Source organism: Phyllostomus hastatus, unplaced genomic scaffold (genome assembly GCF_019186645.2).
Source record: "Phyllostomus hastatus isolate PE091 unplaced genomic scaffold, TTU_PhHast_1.1 phas_contig_34, whole genome shotgun sequence".
NCBI classification, from domain to species: domain Eukaryota; kingdom Metazoa; phylum Chordata; class Mammalia; order Chiroptera; family Phyllostomidae; genus Phyllostomus; species Phyllostomus hastatus.
The window spans coordinates 32376264-32399151 of record NW_025333857.1 but is presented as its reverse complement, the minus strand read 5'-3'; the positions used below and the strand labels follow the sequence as shown (position 1 = coordinate 32399151).

Here is a 22888-nt window from a genome sequence, read left to right as displayed (position 1 = left end):
CAACGATAAGAGGTTAAACCTAAGCCCCTTGGTATGAGTGTTAGGAAATACTAAGAAAATCTCCTTTTTCTTCTTAGTTTATATTATTTGGAATCAAATGAGAAAAATAAAGTATTTAAATAACATTCACATTCTTATTTCTTAAGGATTTATCATAGTCATAATTGGTTTTTAATTCTAGGTTACGGGAAAGAGCACTAGTTAGGAAGCATAAAAATACTCTTTGTTTAATGCTTCTAGATGTCTAATACAGATTAAATCCTGCTGATATAAATAATAAGTGATATGCCTATATGTTTTTCATTACACTAAAATTCCAGTGCCCTAAAATCATTAGGAATTACAAAGACCATGGGATAAAATTGAAAAATAGAATGCTTTCAATATGCAGGGTTTAAAGATTGTAATATTTCTTTTAATAGGATTTGTCCTTCATTTGAAAGTTTTAACAGATTGATCTGAGTATGAAGAAATTGCCAGCAACTACAGCTTAGATCTTGGGGAGAGCAAGTCATGGTGATGAAACGCCCCTCTCAGTGCTGACAGCTTCGGGACACCCGGCACTCGCTCGGCTGTGAGGACTTCATTCAGTCTGCACAACAGTGGGGTATGGACCTTGTTTCTCTTCTAACAAAACTGAAGTAATGATAGCATCACGCAGCTACAGGTTAAGGTGATTGAAGGTACACAAACATACAATTATTTATGCCATGTAGCTATATGAATAACATTCCTAAGAGACTTAAAATCTTTAATGGCCAACTTCTGTCAAACACTTGGAAGCACAGAACTATATTAAGAAAGCATATGGCATTCAGCCTCTGACAATTCACCCCAAAAAAGGCAAAGCACAGCAACAACAAATCGTTGAAATACGAATTCCATTAAGGACAAATTTCCAGAACACAAAGTCTATCTTGGAAACACGTTTTAAAACTCAACAACTTCTCCTTTGACATTAGTAAGCTCAGTATATGATTTGCAAACAATCTGAAGTGGTTTTTCCAACGTTTGTCCATAGTCTAACTTTTTCTCCCTTGTAAAAATAGACTCCCTGGTTCATTTTCCATATCTAGTTTTCACAATTATTAGCTCAAAATACCTAACCTGCTAGGAATATCTTTCCTCTCCACATTTCCAAATATAAAATAGATTTTACTTAAATCTCATAAGAAGAACAGCACTAGTAATAGCATTCTTATGTTTAAACTCTAAATAAGTCTGAACAGCTCGAAAAAGAGAGATTTTGCATCCTTCCAACCAGAGAATTGAAAATCAGAGCAACTTCCTTTGATCTGTCCAGTGAGTACTTTAAGCAGACACAGAAAGAGAGAATCATCTCAAGAACAAGGTACTAATTTTTGACTTTCTAACTCCGCCTGGGCACAAGGGAGGCGCAGAAGCACGTTAACCAGGAAAACTCGGAGATGCCAAGGGTCTTAGACTGAGCTTGAGAAGGGAACCACGAGCTTTCCACCCACGTAAACCTCTTCAATATTTCGGTCATCTCCTGAAAGAAAAATCAAGGAATCATTTATAAGGTGCTTTCGTGTCAGTAAGTAGTTTAATTGCCCCTGGGAGAGATTTAAAAGCAAAATGCACTTCTAAGACAGAACATACAAAAAGCTGCCTTTTTTTCCTTCTCTGATTGTTTAAAATATGGACAGGACCAATAGAAGATGCATCCAATTTGAGGACTGGGATCTGAACTCTGCACCTACGTCAGAAATCACATAAAGTTGAATTGACCCCCATTGCTGTCCTGTCAGCTGGAGTAGTTTGCCTTTCCAGCACCAAATTAAAGGAAACACTTATCTTTAAACCCCAGAATCACACTCAGCATGGTGAGATGAAGGACCTGTGAGAACCGAGCTCCATGAGAAATACACATGTTGTATTCAGAGACTCAGAGCTCACTCAGCCAAGACTCAGAGCTCACTCAGCCGAGGGGGAAGCAGAGTAGCATCTTCTACACTTTATTTCTTCCCTCAATGACTATGATAGAACATGAGTACGTGAAGAAGCCCCCACCACGAGACTCCCCCACATCCTTCTCACAAACACAACTTGGTAGTGCAGCCTGGTGTGGAGAATAAGTGTAGGACACAGAGGCCTGATGATCTAGAAGAGCATGCAAATTTCAAATTGTATCTTTAAATGTTGTGCCATAAATGGGCTCTGTGCTGAAGAATTATTTTTTTAATCAAAGTAAATGGTCACACACTGGGTTTAACATGTGGTATCATACATGCAGTGAGTCATACCCAAAAAAGAGACAGAGGAAGATTTTATTTAGCATAGAGACATATTTCTACCTACCTAGATAGAGAAACTTCTGGATAATAGCCTAAAATAGAAAATAAAAGTAATAAGAATTATTTTGTGCATTTAGAAAAGTAAATTCACAGCCAATAATGGGTTAGCCAAACACAGAAATACAAATTTATTACTGAATGGTAAAATCTACTTGGATTAATGAAAAAGAAATGGTCTTTTACTTAAAAAAATACTGGCTATTAACAAATGTTTATCTATTGCCTAAAAGTTCTTGGTATATAATCTTGAAATCTTTAGAAGAAAAGTGTTACATAAATTAAATTAATTAATTTAATAAAATAAAGCAAATATTTTAAGAGGTGTATAAGAGAAATGACTGGATGACTAGGACTGAGCCCTATTCCCAGAAATCCACTGTAATAAAGAAGTAAAAACATAACCAGCATGAAAACAACAAATAACCAACCTCAAATATCCAGCATCTTTCTTCTAAAAAATCTAAATATGTTATATTTACATATTTACTTTCATAAGTGGAACTAGTTATAAATGGTAATTAATTTTTTTAGAATAATTTAACATCTTATAACAAATTATTATTAAAGTAAGAAGAACCTGATTATTTTATACATAGGGAAACATTTTATAATAAGAGGAACAAAGTAATAAAACCCATTTTCTTATAATTAAGAAAATCAATGTAGAATGTGGTGAAGAGTCCAGACTCTGGAAGTCATAAAGTCCTGGGCTGGAATCCCAACTCTGTCTACTAATTACTAATTACTAATTATGAGTCTTGAGTCCTTTAGGTAAACACTTAATTTCCCCTAGGCCTCACTCCCCCACAAATGACATGGCTATATCAATAGTACCTGCTTTCATAAGAGCTGTTCTGATTTTTAAAGAAAAATTATGTATGAAAATGCTTAATGTCATGCCATCTGGCAAGTGTATTCAGTAAGGGCTAGCTACATTATGGCTTCTTATAGCCAATACATTCAAATATGTAAATATATTCAAAATATAATATTCTGTTAGTAACATTATTGCTAACAGTATTGTCATGCAATTACACCTTCCTTTTTCTTATTTTTATTATTGGCACTATTATAGATATCCTCATTTTCCCCCCCTTTCCCCACTCCCACCCAACCCCCAACAGCCCTCCCCTCTGGACATCACTACACTGTTGTCTGTGCCCATGGGTTATGCATATATATTCTGTGGCTAATCTCTTCCCCTTCTTTCATTCTGTTCTTCCCCTCCCCACTCCCACTTCCATGATCTGTCACTCTGTTCCATGTATACATGTCTCTGGTTTTATTTTGTTCATTAGATTTTATTTATTTTGTTCATTAGATTCAATATATAAATGAGATCATATAGTACTATAACTTTTTAAAATCTAGCTTTCCTTTTAAGAGTCTCCTGTGTTCTTTTAAAATGTTTCTGTTTTGTTTTCTACAGGGAAGCTATTGTGATTACTTCATGAAATAGGTGCTTTTTGGTTAACCTTTTGTTCTTTTTACTTACCCCAGAAACATCACCAACTAAATCCCCACAAAACAGATCAATGGGAGAGTCAGATGCTTTGGGGTTGATCAAGAGGGCATCAAATTCCTTGCCCACTTCAAAGTTTCCAATGTCTTTATCCAGCCCCAGGGCTATAGGGTAGAATAAATTAATAAACAGTCAGTATTTTGAGTCATGCCAATGCCAATGTCCCAGTTTGCAAGGACAGAGTCTGCCAAGAAAAACTAATGTTTTTCTGTCACTAGAAAAACATTAGTATCTTAATAGTGAAGTATTCTATTCTGATAGGTCACAAGACTTCGCCTTACAGAAAGCAGAGTAAGCAAAGGGAAAGCAAAATCTGAGAATAAAAACAGCTCCCTTCATCACCATGACCATAATTCTGATGGTATCTCTGTTTTTCAGTTCAGTGCAATACACAATCCAACTGGTCTATGACTTTCATTCATCCCTCCAAAAAATACAAATGATAAAATACCTTCTGCTTTTTTCCCTCCTAGTCCCCCCACCAACACTATGACTCCTTTCCTTGTCCTTCTTGTTCTATGAAATAGCTGAGAACATCTATTTTCATGGCCATGAAATGAACCTCAAATAAATAAAAAATAATTATCTTTTTGCACATTTGTCAACACAGGCATATCCATCATAAGTTCTTTAGTTTAAATCTTTGGAATAGAAAAAATTCGCTTCTGAAAGTAAATGGATGCTCATAACTTAGGAGTCCCTATCCTTTCAAAAGCAGACCAACTTCTTTGCAACCTCAAAGATGTTTTTCTGGTTGCCAGAGAAGGATGGTTTTCTACAATAGAACATAGGTCAATAATATCTATTGATTTGATCCATCTCATAGCTAAAATTTATGTTCCACAAGTATTACAAGCCAAAGAAGAACATTTCTTTCATTAATATGATTTAGTTTCAAAAGATGGGTGTAGTTGGCTTTCCTGGTCAATAAAGTTATTGCATCTTGAGCTCAGTAAAGCCTGTAATTTGAGTAAGGTATACAGTGATGTACCAAATGGAAGAATGCATAAAGGGGGGCCCACTAGAGTGCAGCATTATTTATTTGAATTTCTACATGTGTTTGTTGTATTCTATCACTGTCAGGGTGTGGTCCGATGTGAAAATACTGGATGGCATATTCCTGATAGACAATATCTCGTACATTATATGTCTATGTATGGATATGCAGAAGTCTCTTGGCAATGCTTTTATCACTGACTTAGAAATCCTACTTATTCTTAAAAGGTTATTTAAAAGGCAACTCTTTTATTCTCAGAAAGGAAAATATTTTTAGCTAAAGAATTCTTATAGGAAGACAGGGATTCAAAAATAATTAGAAATGTTAAAAGCTGTTAGGTGACTTCTACTAATTGTGTGGTGAAGGACTGAATGTAATAGAAAATCATTGGAAATGCCCTCTTCCACTACTGGCACTTGACAAAGGCACATGACAAGTACAAGCTTTTAATGACTATATTCAGTATAAAATTGTTGTATACTTAATAGTCCAGATAACCAGGTTCATTTGCCAGAGTGTGATCATATATAAACTAACTGAGCTATTTGTTAGAACCTGGAGAGTACAGGCATGCACTAACCAAAAGAGACACAATTGCTTTTGGTGAAATTATAAATTGATTTAAATTCAAATTATTGCAGTAAGGCCTAGCTGAGCTGGTAAGCAAGTCACTGCATTTCAGAAAATACCACTTTGCTGCTTTGGGGGCAAATGTTGGCTCTGTGAAGGTCATTTATGCACATCTTGAATATATATAGGTCATGGCAAGCTAGGCAGAGGTCACACTTAAAATAGGGATCCATTCATCTCATTTCACTCAGACTCTTGTAGAGACATGAGTTAAGGAGAAGAAATCCCACTAACAGTAAGCCAAGCAGCCCAGAAAATAGATTTGAAAGTGATACAACATAGAAATGATTTGGTAAGTCCCCCATACTGCCGTCTTGATCAGACACAGAATCCTCATGAAGTAAGTCACAGAGAGCTTAGAAATTTTTTTCAAGCAGCACTATTTAAATACAACTCTTTTGCACCATGAAAATAAGATGGTTGGCCAGCTGCTTGAACTCAGATGCACAAACACAGTGGTGGTGAGGTTGGGGAGCACCACACTTGTTAAAAAAAATGGTGATGTAAAACATGGAACTTCACATATCCTATGAATTGGAATCCTATGTCTTGGAAATGCAAACAACATGACCTCTACTTGTTTTTCTTGAAAGGTTCTTTATGCCCTGAGTGGGTAGCTCAGTTGGTTAGAGCATCACCCCAGTATGCCAAGGTTGTGAGTTTGATCTCCAGTCAAGGCACATACAAGAAGCAACTAATGAATGCATAAATAAGTGGAACAATAAATCCATGTCTATCTGTCTGTCTCTCCCCCGTTCCTCTCTCTCTGTAAAATTAAAAAAAAAGGAAAGCTTCTTTATGGCATCCATCATAGCACAGAACCTTCAAAGAAGAGCCAGGAAGTTTCTTTTCCAAGGATATTGGTCTCCGTCATTCTCCATTTTTCAAGATCCAGGGTATCATAAATTTAGATTTATCATAAATCTACATATATATGTACATCTGTCTCTATATATATGATTTTATTTCTCACTAGCCATGTAAGATTTCATGCTATGTTCACTATTATCTACCTAGATTGCACCGCAATACTAACGTGACTGAAAGGAATACGATAACTGATTTCTTTTTCCATGAAAATACAGTTACATGTGAAAATTGGGAAAAGCTGATGAACAATATTTGCATGTGAAACAACTATATTTTGACATCTTTTGACTTAAAAAAACTTAGGTAATTAGTGTGCTTAATTATATAAACACAGTGCATACTCCAAGCTAAAATTTATACATGAAGATATCGCAGTGGAAAGGTAAAAACTTTCACTGGCATCAGATTCGGGTTCAGATCATGGCACTCTATGGCTTGACAGTTGTGTGCACTTCCATCAGGTGCCTTGTTGATGAAATGGAATTAATAACAGTGGCTGTGAGGTAAGTAACAATATGTATAAAGAATGTTGCATAGTACCTATCATAGGGTAAGAACTATTGGCTATTTTTTTTAAAGATTTTATTTACTTATTTATTTTCAGAGAGAGGAGGAGGGAAGGAGAAAGAAAGAGAGAGAAACATTGATTACCTCTTGCTCACCCCCAACTGGGAACCTGGCCCACAACCCAAGCATGTGCCCTATCAGGGAATCGAACCAGAGACTTTACAGTTCACAGGCCAGTGCTCAATCCACTGAACCACACCAGTAGGGCTATTCACTATTATTTTTACATTAGTATTATTATCATTATCTTCACTGAGACCAATAGAAAGTGTTCCTGACTCAATGGAAATACTGATTATTTTTAAAAACTTGTATGCATGTGACCAATGCAAATATCCATTAAAATTATTAATATGGCAACTGTGTATTAAACATCTCTTCTTCCAAAGACAGAAAGCTTGCTATAAGAATTATTCCTCCACTACATGCTTGAACATGTACTTGACTTGCTAAGTTTGGGGTATGCTATGTGAGGTGCAACAGTCATGAGTATTGGATTCCTGCTGATACCATTATCAGGTTCCTCACAGTGCATCCAAGGACACAGATAAGCATGGTTGTCTATTGTTAGAGAAAAAATAGTCATTACCTTGGCTGCCTCCAAGAGTAGCTAGTCTGAACACTTCTTCAAAGGTGAGGCCCTTTTCATTTACCTCATTAATTAAAAGGACATTAGAAGTCATCATTTCTGTTCTGATTGCATTGAGCATGGAAGATGAATAACCACCAGCAACATCTATGGTAAGCAAAATAAAGCCAAAACAGTAATCTTGTAAGACAAATGGAATATTAAGCATAGACTTTTAAAAAAATTTTTTCAATTACAGCTTACATTCAATGTTATTTTGCATTATTTCAGGTGTATAGCAGAGTGGTTAGACAATCATATACCTTCCAAAGTGATCCCTCCAACATTTCATGTAGCCACCTGGCACCATGCATAATTATTACAATAGTAATATTACTGACTATATTCCCTATGCTGTACTTTACATCCTGATGATGATTTTGTAGCTACCAGTTTGTATCTCTTAATAGGTTGAGTTTTTATTTGTTTTTAGTGACAGATATTCAGTCTTTAATATACTTCAAATAAAAGATCTTATCGGTGAATATGGAATAGACACAGACTAACATGTAAAAGAATTCAAAACATGCAATTAGTATCAAATGTGCACCTGTATTAGTTTCCTAGGACTGCTGAAACAAATTACCACAAATTTTGTGTCATAAAGGAGTAGAAATTTATTCAGTCACAGCTGGAGAGGACAGAAGTCTTAAATCAAAGTATTCACAGGTCCATGATCCCTGTAAAGACTCTAGGGAAGAACCATTCCTCACTTCTTCCAGTTATTGGTGGCTCCTGGGATTCCTTGGCTTGTGGCAGTGTATCTCCAGTTCCTGCCTCCATCTTCAAATGGCCTTCTCCTCCATGTCTTTATGTGACTGTCCTTTTCTGTCTCTTATAAGACATTCATCATTGGATTTAGGGATCACATTAATTCAGAATGATTTCATCACCTTTATTACATCTGCAAAGACCTTTATTCCAAACAAGGTCATTTTTACATGTTCTAAGAAGGCAGAGAGTTTTTTTGAGGGGTGGGGAGTGTACAATTCAGTCCAGTGCAAAGACCAATGGTTAATGAAGTTAAGAGAAAACGTTCTTATTTAAACGTTCTTATCTGAATATCCCCTAAATTCTCACAGAAGCTGGTCAAATATGCCTGCCTAGTTAAAATAAGCTCACAATTCTATGTTCTAATAACTTGTCCTACCTTTATTCTAATTCAGATGAGAGCTTTGGAAATTAAGAAAGCACTTCTTTATGATAATTTTAGAGGCAGAGCTTTCAGAATGAATTGACATATTCTGGGAAATTTGTATATAAGTGAGCAATGCTAATGTAGACAGCTTTATATGTTTGTTGGCATCATTAGAGGAGGAATGAGATTTTTCATAATTTAAAAAATAAAGTCCCTCATATTTAAATTGAAATACTACCTTTGACAAATCTAGAAGAACAAGAACAAATGTAGGAGTTATTATATGGGTTTGTGTAAATAAGCCAAGTAAGTTAGCATGTTTTACTAGGAGAAAAATATAGGTAAAAAATATACTTTCTCTTTCAAGGGTCCTTTCTGTCATTTCAAAGTATTTTATATATATAAATATATATATATATAATTCATAGCACCTATATATATTACAAAATTAATAGCTTAGTAAGTAACAATCCTAGATTTATGTTCAATTTTATGTTCACTGTCTTCCATGTCCTTAGATAAATCTTTATAATTTTTTCTTTAACTAGAACAGTACTGCCTGAGGATCATCCACTTTCTTGACAAGCTTCATTACATCTACTTAAGTTATTAGTCCATTTTAGTAACCATCTATTAAACTTTCATTTTACCATAGCATCAAACTAAGAAAACAAATGAGATTTGGGAATAATGCACATTAAGCTTTGGAAAACTTTGTCTACTGTTTTTTCTTTATTTCTAGAACAAAAAAGTTAAATGAAAATGCTATCACTGTATGGTATGGAAACATATAAAGACTGAACATATATTTTAAAATATATAGCTAAAGACTGAGAGGAAACAGAAAAACAAAAGCAAGGTCATTAGGATTGTATGAACATGGAAGATTTAAATACTTGCAGTTATAAAAACATGTTATATAAAATGTATGGAAAGTCATATTTTCCTCTATATCTCAGCAAACTATCAATCTAGAAAAAATAAGGATAGATGAAAAAACAATGCTATGCAATTTATTGAGAAAATTTTCACAGCTGTCTTATTATGTTGCTGCCTTATAGGATGATTTAATCGTCCTATCTTCTTCTGGTCATTATGTTAACAAGAAACAACACCGTGCAGATCAAAGAATAAACCCTGGACTATATAAACCATGGCATGTAGTCAAGTTTTTCTTCCAGGGATTTCCACTGTGACAGTAACTTTCTGATCGGTGCCCTGCATGGTGAGTTTGGTGGTTTCTCCTCCCTCTGCAACACATCAGTGAAGGCAGAATTCCTACTTTATCATCTAACAAGAGGCAGTGTGAGGGGCTGAAAAGAGAGATAATGAACACCACATTTTATGGATCTGGTTTTAGACTGTAGATCTGGAACTTTTTTGCTTTGTTGACCTTTGGTCAATTACTTACTACCTGTGAATCTCAATTTTCTCAGCAAATAGAAGTAACATCACCTATTTTAACAGTTGCTGAAAAATCCAGTTAAGTAACATAAATGCTGGAGAAGGGAATGAGGACTAAAATGTAAAAACTGCATGGAGAAATGGTGGAGAAAATGGATGCATTTTCTCAGAAAAATCTATCCTCAAACCCATGTCTTCTAGCATCATGATAAAGAGTGGCACTATGATTTGTTTACCAGAGTCAGCATAAGGATGCACTATTTACAAGAGGACTCTCAGCAAACCATACAAGAGTAGAAATTTGAGCCAGAGGGCAATGAAAACATAGAAGAAAATGATTTTACATGTATGTGTTCACTTTGTATGCATTCATTCATCGACAGTCATTTACTGAGCACCTTCTATGTTCTTGATTTATTTAAGCATTCATAAAAAGACCTTATGGGCTCCCTATGAGCTAACCAGCTAGTAGAGGAGAAAGAAAGGAGACATATAAACAAACAAATGTTAACTAGACATTTTGTTCTGTTAGTGTTAGAGAAGGTGAAAAGCCCATTTAGGCAGGATGGTCAGAGAAGACCTCTTCAAGGCAATGACATTTAAATTAAGACAGAAATGAGAAGAACTCAGTCATGTAAAGAGAGGTATAAAGGGCATTACAGGCACAGGAACAAAATGCACCAAAGCATTTTGCTGGAAGGGGGTGTGATTCATGGAGGGAATTTAAAGATAGCCCGGGTAAGGAGGTGAGAGTGGTAGGGTATGAGGCTGAGAGGTAGATGGATGTCAGACCATGCAGAGCTTTGTTGCCCTGTAATAAGGTTTGCCTATTCAAAATTCCACTCAAGGGTGGTAAGCAGGAGGGGGTGCAATGGTCAGATTTCCACTGTGATTCTTTTCAAAAGAGAAGACTGGATTAGAAGGGCCCAAGATGAATGTGAGATGGACTAGGAAGCTAGTGCAAGAGTTTGGGCCAGAAACAATGGCAGCTTGCTTTAGCGAGCGGTGGCTGATATGGAAAAAGAGTATAGATTCAGGAGCTATAAAGGAGTCATGAGGCTGGACATTGCACTGGCTTAGACATGGGAGAGAGGTGAGAGGGAAAAAGGTCTCAAACACAAGGCCTAAGTTTCCATTTTGAGAAACTGATTTCTCTGAAAAGGAAAGCCATTTAAAAGAACCAGGCTTAAAGGCTTAAATGTGTTTTGGGACATAATAAGCTGTGAAAGATCTATGAGGAGGGGTCAAAGAGAAAGGAGAAACTAAGAAACTGAAAATACAAGTTTGGAATTCAAAGAGAAATCTGATCTACATATAAAAATCAGAGTCATCTGCATACATGTAATCATGTAAAGCCATGTTTGTGAATGAAGTCTCTTAACAGGAAAGCATAAAGTCAAAAGAGGAGAGAGCCTAGGACTGAGCCTTGAGTGGCCAGTGAGAGAAGAAAGGACCTTCAAAGAAAATAAGGAAGGGCTGGAGAGAGAGGAAGAAGGGAAATGAGAACAGTGTGGTTTCACTGAATCCAGTATAAGGCTGTTTGAACAAAGGAGAGAGTAGTCAACCATGGCTCAGAAGTCCAGTATAATAAATATAGAATGATGTCTTTTGGAGCTGACAGCAAGAGATCACAGGGGTAATACTGCGAGGGAGAAAGGACAAGGATCATTCCCATGGAGGCCGGGGCAAGAAGCCAGCCTGAAGTGCATGGAGGAATGGAAGAGTGCCTAGAAAGTGGCAGCAATGTGGGGCTGCACTCTTTGAAGAAGTTTTGCTTTGATGAGGACTAGAGAGGTAGGGAGGAGGGGCTGTCATGAATACAGCTGGTATAAACATTCTTATACAATTCTTTTTTGCCAACATATGTGTTCATGTCTCTAGGGTAAATCCCAAAATGGAATTACTGGGTCACATGTAGATTAATATTTAAGTTTATAAGAAATTGCCAAAGAGTTCTCTAAAGAGGTTGAACATTTACGCCTCCCCCTCCAGTTGTGTATGAGAGTCTACATGCTTCTTATTCTTTTGCTTTTTCTTCTTTCATTAAAAAATTTTTCTTTTCCATCACAACTTGTGGGTTTTTTACAGTGCCATGTCTTCTTGTACTCTAAGGATGATAGTAGTTTTCTGAAATTTTCTTCTGGATCCTGAAGTAAATTGTTTTCAGAAATGTGGTCACCCTTTTATTCTTCTTGATATTGTTTTCTCTTGTTTTGCAGTGTGGGTTGTAAGCTTCATGTGGGTTTCCTCTAATACTCGAGCAAGTCCAGATATGCCTGCCCTCGTTATAGATATGATGAATGAACTGCTCTTGAAACTGTTTTCTGTCCATTATATCAGGTTAAACAATCTTCTATAGTCTACAAGTGAAGGGTAAGTTCATACACAAAGGTCCTCTTTAGGAAATAGTGGAGCACAGAGTGGCTACCAAAGCAGAGAGTATATAAAATGCATTCTCCAACTTAATTAGCAAATGCATCATATTTAATAAAACATTTGGTCAATACACCAACATTGCCCTTTACCTTTTAAGCCAATCTTTGTTGACCAGTACAATGTGTCAGATATGTGCTAACCACCTCTCAAGAACTTTTTTCATTTAGGCCTTAAAACAAGCTTGTAAGGTAGATATGGTTACAATTGTTGTCATTGTTATAGAAATTAGAAAATGAAGTCTTAGAAAATTAATTTGTTCAATATCTTGCCGCTAATAAATGACAATTAAAGCTTTACCTAAATGTTTAAGGCCCTTGCTATACAACCCAAAATCAAGAACTAGAAGTCATGTGATGAATTTAAATTACAGAGACAAAACTCCCAGCAAGTTTGAAAGCAATACCTACCTTATTTTGCGTGTCTGCTAAATTTTTCATTAATAGACTATGTGACAAAAACCCTTGGCCATTCTTTTGTTATTCATTAAAGCTTTTCTGTTAAAGCAAAACAGTTGGTTTCCTGCCTTAGCACCTGTGACTATATCCAGGTATTACACAATCACAATGATTCAAATATTAAATTAGAATTTTTTAAAAATCTCGATTTCTTTGATTCATGTAAAATTGGGGGAACTTCTAAATTAGCATACCTATTTTAAAATATTAATAAACCTTTTTGAATTATTGTGTGTCTTACCAAGGAATTGCTTAGTATAAAGTTAACTGAGACTTGAGTTATTGCAGATAATGATGACAACCATCTTTGTCAACATGCAAGTATCCTGATGCTCTGAAACATCAGGGGGACAAATGCATGAGGAATGGAAAATGAGTCCTTGCATCCACACCCATTTTTTAAAACATTTAGTTCCTTCATACACATTAATAAACACAGGTTCACAGTGGATATGCCTAGACATTTGGGTCTAACATACATTTTCAAAGTGAGTAGTACTGCACACACTCAGGAAAAATCATTAAAATGTACTATGAAAAAAAGAGACATCATTACTTTATTAGCCACTGAGAATGTCCTTCAGCCTAGCAAACATCAGATGGCCCATGGGAAAGGAATCTCATTTTATTAAACACCACTTAAACATAAAGCAAGTACTTAACATGACTCAGAGTTCTCCATGCTGGCATGGATTGAATTTGTGCCTGCCATGTACGGCAAGGTCAAACCATTTTCTTCTGAGACAGCATGTGGAGTGGCACACTTATCGAAAACTAAAATCATACAAATCCACACTATTAAAGCTTAGCCAGAAGACCAAAATGAAAGAGAAAAAAAATCAAGGACTCTTTATAAAGAATCTCTGAAACACCTGAGAAGAACATACCCTTTATAGTAAATACAAATAATAGCTTTCGGAAGGTTAGTGACATCAAAGTGTCTACCCTTGTTTCCAACCTCGCTATTTTTTTAGCTCAGGATATTAATATCAGAAAATAAAACTAATTTTTAAGCATGGAACTGTAATGTGAAAACTAGTCACATTAGGAAGTTGCGCACTTCATCAACTACTTTGCCATAACTCCAAATGGCGGACTACTAACCTGTACCCAGCCCTAATTTCACTTCATGGTCCAGCACTTCCACTACATTGAGAAAGCCGCTGCAGAGGCTGTAGAGAGAAGAGACTGTTAGAATAAGGAGACCTATGTGGGTCCAACAGAAGGACACTAACAACAGTGATGGTGAAGTCACGGAAAACAGTGTTCTCCATCACATCAGCTCTAATGTGGACACACCCACACATATTCATCAAATCAGACCATCTGAGTTCTGCAGTGAAAACAGATCATAAAGGAGTTCAAACCCTTGCACTGAGTTTAATCTTAGGATGGTACAAAGAAGCAAGAGCAAAAACAGAAAGCAGGGGATCATTTGTGAAGAAAGATAAATGAAGAAATTAAATCTTACAATTAGCCTAAAAGTCTTACCCATCTTTATTATGTTCTTAGCCAACCCATCCTCTTATGTTAGGAAGTAAAAATTATGAAGCATAGCCTTTCCTGTCCATCTGGAATAATTTGTCACCCTGAGTGAGTAGCAACTTTCAAGATAAAATAAGGAGGGGTATAACTGGGGAATGGGATGCAGGCTGGTGATTCTGGGCCTGACAGTTCAAATGTGGCTGCTGAGGACAGCAACAACTAGGACAGATGGTTCCTGAATTAAATTCTAGATCTTGTGACCCTGAGCTTAATAGATATGCTGCCTTTCTAAGGAAACAAAGGAAAAGTAAAGTGACTCTTAGAAGTTTGAAAAGATGCAAAGGTCAAAGTGGTCTGCTCAAATATGCACATAACCATAATTTTCAAAGCCCCGATATACATGCAGTAAATCTCTCCAAGTTGTCGAAGAAAGAATAGCAGTGACCATTTAAACAGAAATGTATCTATAAAGAAATTTAACTTCAAACTTTTATTTGGATCTTGTTTTAATTTAGATGTTGTGTAACTAACATAAGGGATGTTAAACCCTCCCCCTACCTGGCCACCAGACCATAATTATGGTCACTAAGCTGAAGAGAGGCAGGGTTCCTGTAATGTGTTACCACTATCTGTCAGAAAACTGGAAGCCTCTGGAAACACTACAGAAATAGATCACTGTGCCTCTTGTGCCCTTGCCATACTGCCACTGATATATAACTTTTTCATTTACAAAGTCACTGGACTTCTAACTGCCAGCATCTCCACCTCTTTGCCAAGGGCCCACTTCTGCTGCTAGAACCTGCTCTTCCCTGGTCTGGGGAGGGTCAGAAGCCCCAACGAATCAATGCCTCTTTGCCCCACCCAGCAGTTGTCCAACAATAACTGATGAATATGTGGGCATAACTATCCCAGCTCCCACACCCCTTGAGCACAATGACTTGGAGGTCTGCTTTGTACACTGGCTCCCTGAGTTTTCCAGGACTAAACTCCAGGAGCCCATCTTGGTAACTTGGTTAATGATGCACTCTTTACTGACTTCCTATCCTTCTCTGTCTTACCCCACTAAAGGTGCTTCCTGGGCTCACCTCCCCAATAAACTACTTGTGTGTGAACCCTTGTCTTGTGGTCTGCTTCTATAAGAACTCAAAATTTAAAAAAAAAAAAAGGTGAAAAAAAGGAAAACACAAAGTAATCCTTCAAAAACTAAAACCTAGCAGAAGCTAAATCAATGTATTGAATGCATATATGAACGATCCACCCTACCCTGCCTCTAAGAGGAAGCAGCTCTGTTCTGGGATGACTAACACCAGAAATGAGGCTCCTCTCTGTCTCTACCTCTGGAGCATGAACTCTTGACCTAGCACCCATGGAACAGCATCACGGGGTCTATGAATTCCGAGAAACTAGCTCCAGCATATTTTTATCTCTGGGCTTTTTTCTGAAGATATAGGCCATAACTTTCATCAGATTCACTTGTAGATATATAACCTTTCAAAATGTAAACTTATAAATAAAGCTTTTGCATTCTGGTGAACTATAATAGGGCAAGGTCCCTTTTATCTGAACTGGCATGCAGCCAGATCCAGCAGGTGCATATAATGTATGTAGCACGTTGGCTCCCAGTAGCACTGCATCATTTCCACTAGTCTGTTTCTAGTAGCTTACACAGCACAAAGTAATGGGAAGTCAGCACCCTCTCCCTGAACAGCTGGCTGGCATATGTGCCCTTTCAGTCTTAAGCTGTAAGTTCTGAATGTTACTGGTTTTGAACTCTTTCTGGTGTTATTCAAAGTTTCTGTTTTGTGTAAACTCAGAAATTTTAAGAGATGTGGTGCTTTTCAAATGCATACTCTGCAAAAAAAAAAAAATGTCCTGTTATGTACTCTTGCTCCCCACTACAGCAAAGGTAGGTTTCTATCCAGTCCCTGTCCCAATCAAACATAACTATAGAAGAGAGATACTAAAGAAATGACAGAGAAAACAAAGGCTGCTATTTTGCAACCCCAACATTCATAATCTATCAATCAATAATTGCCTACTTACGATATGTTAGAATTGGGACAACATGCGATCGATGCTCCTCTTTTTTTGAATAGATCCAGTTCTTCTGCGGAAAGGTAGCAGCCATGTGCCATCACTGTCTGGAGAGAAGAGTGTCCTATGTGGAGTTTACCACTTAAAAATGCTTAAGTTAGTCCTCACTCACAACAGCACATTATAGGTACAGATAGAAGCTGTGACGTCTGTTTCTGTCAGTACATACACGGACACGTCTGTTAGCACGGTCACGAGAACATGATTACCTGTCTGTATAAAATCACTCGGCACAAGTCACATCTCAGAAAAAGCCTGTAAAAACATTGGATTACAAAAAGTGTCCACCAATTTATAGAGCTTATCTTTTTTACTTTTTAAATCTATAAAATAAGGAGGGTTGATCCAGGTCATCTACAGCATAGGACATCCCTCCAGTTTGAAGATATTATGACTCCTTCATCTCTACTTTAGAAAATAACCAAGTTGCTTTCTTTTGTAAATCTAGTGGGCATCTGGTGGGACTGTGCGTATTCCAATTTTAATCAGACTTTCTAGAAGTAAGCTTTCCTTTCTCAGTACACGGAAGCTACAGGAGTGATCCTGGGAAGAGTTCTTTATTTCTGCCCTAGTTAGATAGAGGCGCCCAAGGTCATGACACATAACCAAACACACTTTAATTATTTCATCACCTATATTTACATTTTAATAAAAATTAGGAAATGTACTACCCTACAAGCATAAATTCAGAAATCAAAATTGATACCAGAAGGCAGGCACTACACACACAGGAGACTTCTCTTAGTTTTTAGTCTTGGTAATGTGTGTGGGTTTTCCTGAATAAGACTTCACTCTTTCAGAATTCTTTTTCCCTCAATACAGAACTTGAATCTGAATAGCTTTCTCCTTTGGGAGGCATGGCTCGGTGGCCACAGAATCATTATTAAAATACAATTTTCCTAACCTCTGTGCAAATCAAATTAATATGCAAATAGAAGGTAATGATTTATTAATTGTATGCAAATATATGTAATGGAGAATGCAGATTAAGGTGTAGCATTTATAAGATTTATGCTGATTATTAACCTTTCAAATTAGTCATATTCACATCTCCACTCACAAAGGTCCTACGAATTTATCGGCTGCCGTAATTAAATTCTTCCTGCAATTTGTACATTGCCTTGAAGGCCAAGGCCAAGGGGCAGATCATTCTAATGAGGTCTCTCTTCACTCATATTAATTTTAATTACTTTAAAATGCTTGATTATAGAAAAAATACATGCTCATACAAGCAATCTCAGAGTGTTTAAAAATAAAAAGGGAAAGGTCCTTCTGCTTTCTTCCTCAGGAAGAATCACTGTGAACGTCTAATGTGTGTCTATCAGACACATTTTTCTGAGTAAACTTGTGCCCACTCCTGTGTATGCACACCTCGAATAATGTGGTAAGCCTGCATGCCTCATGCTTTGTGAATGTTGGATAAAATCCTAATCATGTATGTTCTATAATCTAAACAATCCCAATGAGAGCCATTTTTTAACTTTCATATGTAATAAACATCTCTATTCATAGTCCTTACAGAATGGATCCTTAGAAATGATTTATTAACTCAAGGGAACACACATTTACATTTTAATAAATACCAGCAAAATGTCCTTGGACCAAAGGACGTTTGACATTCCCACTGAGGGAATGACATTCCCACCCTTAGTGAAGCCTTTACATTTATTTAGTGAGATGAAAGGTCAGGCCCGTTTTAAACTATGCACACACACGTACGCAGACTCTGAGCTTCACTCTAGCCTGGGAAGTGCACGTGTGTCATAGAAGTGAAGAGCACTGCTGGGATTTAACATTTAGGTACGTGTGCCTGATCTCACACAGCTTATGCCATGACATGCGATTTACCTTATTTGTCAGGAGACCGTTTTTATCATACAAATCTGGATAGTTTTTATAACTGGGGTATAAGTTTTCCACAGCTTTGACTTCATCAAGACTTTCACTTATATGGCTCTGTAAGAGAAGAAATAATATTTTCAATTTTCTAATATAAAATGCCATTAGAAATTATACTTCCTACCCCAAAATAGTGTGGGTGGTTTCTACTTGCCTATGTGAGGCACTGCATAGACAGACAAGGAAGATTATACATGTGTTTTATTTAAAATAATCATATGATGAAGAAACTATGAATATGTAATTATACAAACATGTAATGTTCTAACACATGTAATATTCTTCCAACAAAGTGTTTTCAAATTCCGAACTATAGCAAGAACACGCAAAAATAAAAAGTATTCCTTCAAGAGAACTAAGACCCTAGCTTTTTGCCCACCTATCTCTTCTGGTGTTGGCCATTTAAGAAGAGTTCAGTGGAATTTGAATAAAGAGAGCTGAATTTTAGCCGAAGTTCTGACCCTAGTTATGTGTCTTGGGGTGAGTCATTTCTTTTCTTTGGGTCTCTATTTCCTCATCTCTCAAATAAAAGAGTTGGGGTAGATAAGTAATTTTCCAAATTCTTTTAGCTTTGGATGTTATTCTGCTAAAAATTCATAGAGATCTACTATGTAAAAGGCATAAACAAGTTGCCTCTCAGGATGAAGCAGGGTTGGGACTCTGGAACCCTGTCTCTATTCTGTCCCATGTTTTTGTATCCAGAATGAGTTCTTCTGGAGAAAATAATTCAAAAATAACTAAGCTAGACAATCCTGCAGTCATCCAGAAAGAGCCCATAAAAATCCACATGCAAGCAGAGTGAGCAAGTCCCAGCTCCCACACCGATTTTTCTCTGGGCACTGCAAAACCTGAGAGCACATTATGTGTTTTTGAGTCACAACACTTAAGTGTACACACCTACCCCTCTGGTGGTGAATAGATATTATGGGGAAAAACTCATTACCACTCCCAAGAATTGCAGTGCCATTTCCCTCTCTCCATGAGGTAGAGTATGCATAGCCAAATAAATAAAAAGGAAAACAGCAATGTTCCAAAAACAGTGTTCCCCCTATGGGATGAGCTTGAGGAAAGCCCAGACCACTGAAGAAATGCATGAGCAGCAGATGAGCAGAAAGGACAACCAGACAATTTGTGTCATTTTGATAAATTTGAGTAAATACACATATATATTTGTACAGACACACTCCCCAGCAAGGATATACTTGCTTTTGTTGTGTGTGGATGGGGTTCAGGACATACTACCCCCAAATATGGCATCTCAGCAAGTTGAAAAATGCCTTATTAAGCTGAAGGAGTTTGAGACTGGAAGAAGCAGGAGGGTTACTCTGGTGGTCCCCGCCCCCACCCCTTCCTTCCCTGGAACAGGTCATAACAGCCACAAGAGACAGATGCCTATCTTACACCCAGAGGACAGGAACATCTTTATCTCTGAAGACAAAGAGAGATATGAAGAATCCAAACAAACAGGCCTTGCTAAGTTTCCTTCACTTACTTCCTCTCCCTTAAGCTATTGCATGCCTCCCTGACCACACACTCTTCATCAAAGCCTAGCAAAAACTATTCAGGTCTAACTGTTTCTCTGGGCTTTCATTTCCTGTGAAGGCTCCATCATGTAAAACTTACATTAAATATATTTGCATGTTTTTCTTCTGTTAATCTATCTTTGTTAGTTTAGTTTTCAGACCCAGACAAATACCCTAAGAATGTTATGGAAAACTTTTTTCTCCCCTACAACTGTGTGGGGTTGAATCAAACATTCAAGTATCACAGATTGCAAAAAACAAACAAACAGAAAAAGAGAATGGGCAAAGATGAGAATCATTAATAAGCCCTATCAAGGTAAATCTCAAAAGAAAGAAAGCACCCTCCACCCAACAAATGATGAAGAATCAGCATGCTGCCTTTCCCCTGTCCTGTCCTTTGTTATAAGATAGCCAATTCTTCCAAGAGGAAATTTTAGTGAGGTATGTAATGAAGCTGGGACTGGGCAGAGGGTGGGGCAGAGTGTGGGGCAGGGGAGCTCCCAACTTCCCATTTTAATCCAGCTGGAAGCTTTAAAAAGTGTTTTGTTCCCGAATTGCAACCGCTTAATGACAAAGTAAAACCTACTTTTTTGTTCCTAATTTGAAATTAAGAAACTTGGAACAAAGGGCCTTTTAAATGCATTTTGTAAGGTGGAAATTAGGTTCTTATTGCTTTTTAAGTAATAGGTGTTTCCTTGAAACATGAACAACTTGAATGCTGAGAAAACATCAAATGAAAGAGAAGTAGACAAGCAATGCATTAAACGTATCCTACGGACAACAGGTAAACCATTTGTCATAGAGCTCTCCGGGTTGCTTATGGTGGTCTCATCTCTGCATGCTTCATCAGAAACCACTGAGAGGAAAAGGAACTTCGTGTTTCTTAATGGAAAAATTAAAGTGGACTTAGGTGACATCTGTAAAGGCCATAATGCTGTATCCCTAGGAGATCTCAGTAGAAGAATTGGAGATTACTGCCAGAATGAAAGACGCTGAAAAGTCTTCCAGGTCTAGAAAGAGGCATGAACTGGATAAAAATACCCACCTGAATGTGCAAATCGTGGGTCTTTGCGATTTTTCCAAGTTCACTCATCAACCTCTCAGAGCAGGAAAGGCCAAAACGTGGTGTCACTATGGGCTTCACTCTAGGATACTGGAAATAATCAACAACAGTTGACAAGGAAACTAGGTATCATGAATATGTAGCATATCATACAACAAGGTGGTTTTATGCCTTGATATTTGGGAACAGTCCTCCTTTCTAAGACTGGGTGGAAGTGCTGGGTTTCATGGAAACAACTCATGGTTAAGGACACAGGAAAGTACATTCTGTAGCACCAAGTCCAATGGAAGAAGATCTTGTCCCAAATGATAGCTACCCCCTGCTCCACATCTACAGGAAGGCTCAGTTGAAACCTATTTTGGTGGCCTTTAGGAAGAGAACAGAGAGGCAAAAGGAGAACTTTTAAAGGAGAGGGCGGGGGAGACTAGGGGTAGGGCAGTGGCCTATTCCCCTTTCTGCATCCTGGGGAGGTGTGCTGACCATGGCACACCCCTGAAAGCTGTTTAGTTGTAGAACTGTCCCTGATGTCACCTGAGGTGAGGGTCCGAGCAGGAAAGAAGCACTCATAGAGGGATGGTGAGAATAAGGATTCACCAAGCTCCACCTAAGTCTCCAAGATTAGATTGAAAGACATTTTCAGATTCCCTATGGTTTCCAATCAGACTTCAAACAATGGTAAGGGAAGGGTCTATCTTGCCAACTGAAGAACCTGCACTATGGAACCATGAACCACCCTGCTGGGGATGGGGCAGGAAACAGCTCTGCCTCCATAGTCCCAACAGCCACAAGGCCTGCAAAGGGGATGCCTGGCTAAGGGCCTGCAGGCATGTGACATGCCACACATATGTATCTGGACCAAGGCAGCCTGTGGCAGGGGCATCAGGACTGGACACCACCTGTACATCAGATCCCATCAGGGGCTACAGCAGGCCAGAGCCAATACTAACATAGCCAACAAACACCATGTCTCAATTTCCAGGTGCCCCCAATCTGTCCACAGCCATGCAGCCATCCCCTACCTCTGCAGAGACCAGTCCTACAAAATTACAAGATCCCAGAGGAGAGGGAGAGAAAACCACCGAGAAAGCAAAAAGTGCCCCGAACTCACTGAGCTGAGTTGACAGGTCCACTGTGAAAATGATTCGGAGTTCTAGGAAAACACTTCTGTGTGCACGGGATAAGCCAAACACACACAGATTATTCTCTGCCAAGCAACTTCATAACAAATCCTATAGCTAACACAAAGGCAATCCAAAAACAAACTGCGAACAAATTTACTTACATTCTTTTGGAGCATTTCTGACACAAATCTGAAAGAACACAACAAACAAGAAGTTAAAAATTTAGGCATTTTCAAAAAAATATTTTTTAAGCATGGAAACATAATCTTTCCATGTCCTGTTTCCCATGCAAACATTTCCAACACTGCACATGTTTCACCACTAATTAGTGATTAACAAGTAGTAATTACTCTGCTTTCTCATTTGCAGAGATGGAGTGCAAAGTTGCAGGGAAGCACAATTATATCATATAACATTGGCTGAGCTGTTCACAAGGGTTCCCACAGCACTCAAGCCATTCTCCCAGCCTGAGCTCGGTTCGGGGGAACATCGCAATATGTGATGCTACAGGGATATTAAAGCCCTGGAGTTATGTGCACTCGGAAGCATTTAGAAGCCATGGAGCTCTCTGCTCCTGATTTCCCTTAAGTGGAAGCTACTTGCTTACACAATATCCTCCTTTATTCCCAAGGCAGTGTCCTACTCCACCTGGATTTGGAGTAAGGCAGACGAAAAAAGTCAGAGCTGGTTGTGCGAAACACATGAGGGTGGGTGTGGAGATCTTACCAATTATAGCTGCAG

The 22888-nt window shown here is 37.7% G+C and overlaps 1 protein-coding gene across 1 annotated transcript in view; it reads right to left on the bottom strand.

Annotated features, from left to right (window-relative positions):
* Positions 1-913: 913 nt before the first annotated feature.
* The window catches only part of GDA (guanine deaminase), an 86782-nt gene continuing 64807 nt past the window's right edge, over positions 914-22888 (bottom strand). The window contains exons 6-14 of the mRNA XM_045840688.1: positions 22309-22336; positions 21009-21116; positions 18390-18497; positions 16491-16588; positions 14067-14134; positions 7491-7637; positions 3811-3941; positions 2320-2347; positions 914-1510 (exon numbers count right to left, since the gene is read on the bottom strand). Coding sequence (XP_045696644.1) covers positions 1440-1510; positions 2320-2347; positions 3811-3941; positions 7491-7637; positions 14067-14134; positions 16491-16588; positions 18390-18497; positions 21009-21116; positions 22309-22336 — 787 coding nt within the window. The 3' untranslated portion in view covers positions 914-1439. The remainder of the gene's footprint in view (positions 1511-2319; positions 2348-3810; positions 3942-7490; positions 7638-14066; positions 14135-16490; positions 16589-18389; positions 18498-21008; positions 21117-22308; positions 22337-22888) is intronic.